The sequence below is a fragment of the Branchiostoma floridae genome, chromosome 8 (genome assembly GCF_000003815.2).
Source record: "Branchiostoma floridae strain S238N-H82 chromosome 8, Bfl_VNyyK, whole genome shotgun sequence".
In the NCBI taxonomy this organism is placed as follows: domain Eukaryota; kingdom Metazoa; phylum Chordata; class Leptocardii; order Amphioxiformes; family Branchiostomatidae; genus Branchiostoma; species Branchiostoma floridae.
The window spans coordinates 7558812-7562738 of NC_049986.1; the positions used below are offsets into that span (position 1 = coordinate 7558812).

The following is a 3927-nucleotide window of genomic DNA, read 5'->3' on the forward strand; positions in this document are numbered from 1 at the left end:
GGCAACTAAATTCTCAAAGATACATTTTTCCTAATGAATTAAGCTTTTTAATTTTTTCCAACTGGTATTTTAGTGAAAATGGTGCTTTATTCATTCCCCACGAGGAACTTGTTTGCCAAGTCTTCGTTCGGCAGGAAATTGCGTAATGAGGCAAGGTTGGAGGTTAAAGGTTACATAGGGTCATATCAGATGGCTGTGGGTAAATACACCTGCATGGTTTTCTGTGGATGACGTGGCAAGATATCAGTTTTCTGAAGATCTCACGAGTTTATATGGTCAACGCGAGTTTGTAGAATTATACTTGTGAGTTATATATACGTCAGTAATGATTGAAATCATTTGAGTGTAATGTTTTATATATCGTGAGGCTGCATCTTTCAGTGTCAACTTCAGGGGGCTGTGTGGTTGTGTGGGTATGTTTATGTTGTTATGCAACATTGTTCAGTAGAAGCTGTTTAATTGCACACCCCATTAGTATTTTATGCAATTATCTGGATGGTGCAATAATGCGAAGTTTAATATCCAGCAGTACTTTTGGATTTGGGGATTCCGTGCAATTAACAGAAGTATGCGGTTATCCGTTGTGCAATTAACTGGCTTCTTCTGTACTGTATATCTCGATACTTTTGTAGCGGTTTTGTATTTACAGTGACCAGTAGCTATTGTAATGTTAATTTTCAACACACTAATATGTGTTTCTTTTATCCAGAACAGATATCACATTCGCTTAATCAGTCAATGCAAAAAACAGATTTCTGGATGTTTGGAGTATCATAAGGAACAGCAGAGATATAGTATCTATACTGACAATGATGAGCAAAGAAGAGATCGGAGAACAGTTACTTGAGAAAGTTCGGAGACTGTGCCCGACCCAGTCCAACAAGGTGACTGGCATGTTACTGGAGCTGCCTACAGACACATTACTGGAGCTACTGATGGAGGAGGGACAGCTGCAGGCAGCAGTGGTCAAGGCACAGGGGACATTACTGGAAGGAGAGGCAAGGGAGACTGAAAGGTAAAAAAAAAATCACCTGTACTGTTGTCTTCAAGTTTAAGAAAGGTTAAAGAAATAACCTGTAGTTTCCTTTAAGTTTAAGAGGATCTGAGCTGTATTGCCGAAGGTTTGTTTATTTTTGTTTATAGATAATCAACAGAAGGGTTTACAGAAAAAGGTGGCCTGGCCATTTTTTTTCTGTACCCTCCATACCGTGGTAAAAGGGATAAAAGCTGTGCTAAAAAGCAGTTACTCAAGCAACTGGATATGATTTTGTAAATGGTCAGATGTTTCAGATAGTATTCACTATCTTTAGTGACACTGTTCATTAAAAGCTCCTTGGTTCATTTAAGCCTCCCTTGCAATGTTATATGTTATCTGGCAGAAACAGGTTTTGGAACTTGGTATTCCAAAATGCTTATTGAATGACTTGTAAGGGCCAAACAGGTAAAAGGACACTAGTGCCAGATTTAGGTTAAACTTTTCAATGAAGATTGCTTGATAATGCCTTGATTCTGTGTATTTGCAGGGTTCATTGTCAGGACCAGGTACCCGTGCTGGACCGGTGTGTGGCTCTAAGGGAACACTTACATGCAGCAATCTGTGCCATGAACTCATCAGACAATACAGATAGAATTACCGAGGAACTACTACAACTGGAAGAAACAGAAGTCTTTAAGCTGCTGCAGGATAGAGAACTGTTAGAAACTGCAGTACAAGAAGCACTTTATAGAATAGAGGGGTATGTAGGTTGTCACTTTGTAACATTTCCAATACATGTACTAATACTTGTAATTGTAAGAGGTCAGTAGAAACAGTCTCTTGGCTCCCAGATCACAAACCCAATGTGCTAAATCGTTATGCCAATAGGGTCAGACCCCTTTGGCTTGGTCATTTTAGTGGCGCTTGAGCCCCACTGTTACATACGAATATTGAAGAAACAATGGAAAGGTTAGAAGCAACAGAAAGAGCATGCAGTGTGCATAGTCCAGTGGATAGTGACTCTGCGTCTTGTGAGTTCTACTCCCAGCTACGTAAATAGTTTCATCTGGTTGGTAATTTGTCCTCATCAGTGTAATACATTATCCACCGATGAAGACGATAGATTGCCGTTGAAACATCTACAGTAGTATGAAAGAGCTTTATGATGTACAGAAGACCATATCTAATCCCACCTGTATTGTTCACCCCATTGTGCACGCTTCTACTGTTTTAGAAAGTGTCACAGTCCTTAAGATGGGGTGCTAAGCCATGGTCCACTGTTAACTGTACTTGTTTGAAAAGAGCAATGTTGAGTTTCAAGTCAAATGTCAAGTATGTATGACACATTGAAAATTCTCTGTTTTTTCCGTCATGAAACAAGTTCTTCCAATCACTATTTCAGGCAGTCATCTAGATCTGTAACTGGTACGTCTGACTGTGTGAGCAAAGAAGACTTAGGAGACATTCTCTATGAAAAGGTTGAAGAACTGCAACCTGATCTATGTGCAAAAATCACAGGTAATACTAGTATGCTCTTACTGTATACTATTCTAAGTTTTAAATTTTTAAAACGTTTTGCTTTTCATGTGTTTTTAAGTTTGGAGAATTTTACCATGTTGTAAAAAAATGCATTTTTTGCAAAAAGGTAACTATCTTTCTCTCTCTCTCTCAGTTTAAAGTCTATTGTTCCCCATTTTGCAAGGGTTAGATGTAGCAAGCTTTATATTTGCGTACATCAATATTGCATTTTTGAACTGCTTGAATTGCTGTTTAAATGTTTTGCTGTCCTTCAGGAATGTTACTTGAGTTGCCAGAAGACACCCTGCAGACATTACTAGCTGACAAACAGGCCTTACAGACAGCTGTACACAGGGCTGTGAAAGCTGTACAGGGAGGGGAACAGCAAGGCACAGCTGGTCAGTCACAGCTAGATCCAGATAAACAGGAACTGGGGGAACAGCTGTTTGATATCGTGTCTGATCGATACGAGACAGATGCTCCAAAAATTACAGGTGAGATCTTAGAGTGGCGTCAAAGGTGGAGTCAGAAGTATATTCTAGTTGTATCAAAAATTATGATGAACTCTTTTCATCGAATTAAGTTTACTTCAGTACTTTAACTAATAGTATCCAAGATATATGTACTAGTATCACACTTATGCACATTAGCATGCATATACATGTATGTAACGGTTATGTCTAAGAACATAAATTTCAAATAATGTGAATATATATATATATATATAATACATGTATGTGGCAAAATATTTTCGGTATATAGATTTTGTTGTCATACTTTTTATACAGGTATGTTGCTTGAAATGGAAACTTCCATCCTCACAAGACTGTTGGAAAGTCCTCATGACCTGAACCACAGAATTGACCAAGCCTATGACGCTCTTCATAAAACGTAGATAAAGATGTCAGTAACTGCAATTACTTAATATATACAGTTGCTACAATTATGCTAACAAAGGATGAATGGATGAAGGATATGTGTATTCAATGAGGAATAATATTGCAATTGGTGTTGGAAATCTGATTTCCATAGGTTGATTTTGTTACATGTTAGTGTGCAAAAGATAGTGGGCTAGTTTTACCATACACATTTCTATTGAAGAATGTATTGTACATTTTCTGGTCATGTCTACTGAAGAAAACAGTGTTTCTTGGTAACAGAGAAGACTAAAGCTTCTAAGGCCTTGAACTAGATGATTTTAAACTCATTTATAGCAATCATTTTTTTTATTTACCATAATGATCATAGAAGGAAATCTGGCTTGTTACAGTCTACACAGTATGCTTCTTTTCCTACTATCTTCAACATATGTGCAATAAAGTCACTTTTAAGATTGAAGTATTAAACATGTCTGTGTTGCCCTTTTTGAAATTGTATCACTGTGTCATTCTGTGTAAGAGAATTTGGACTAACAAACCAAGAAAAAGACAGAG

General features: G+C 37.6%; 1 protein-coding gene across 2 annotated transcripts; it reads left to right on the forward strand.

Annotated features, from left to right (window-relative positions):
* The first annotated feature begins 122 nt into the window (after nt 1–122).
* On the forward strand, nt 123–3840 carry LOC118422075. Of its 2 annotated transcripts, none has more exons than XM_035829588.1 (6): nt 123–281; nt 715–1015; nt 1524–1736; nt 2379–2494; nt 2770–2988; nt 3283–3840. In XM_035829588.1, the coding sequence occupies exons 2-6, from the start codon at nt 810–812 to the stop codon at nt 3387–3389; spliced, it is 861 nt and encodes a 286-aa protein (XP_035685481.1). In that variant the 5' UTR covers nt 123–281; nt 715–809; the 3' UTR covers nt 3390–3840. The 2 variants fall into 2 exon arrangements, with proteins under 2 accessions (XP_035685481.1, XP_035685482.1); XM_035829589.1 differs by having other exon boundaries at nt 145–281; nt 710–1015.
* The last annotated feature ends 87 nt before the right edge of the window (nt 3841–3927 follow it).

Bases quoted from the DNA above. Each gene is read 5' to 3' on its own strand.
- LOC118422075 (XM_035829588.1), top strand. From the start codon at position 810: ATGATGAGCAAAGAAGAGATCGGAGAACAGTTACTTGAGAAAGTTCGG. The intron at 1,737-2,378 runs GTATGTAGGTTG...TCACTATTTCAG, and splicing joins GCACTTTATAGAATAGAGGG to GCAGTCATCTAGATCTGTAA. The intron at 2,495-2,769 runs GTAATACTAGTA...GCTGTCCTTCAG, and splicing joins TCTATGTGCAAAAATCACAG to GAATGTTACTTGAGTTGCCA.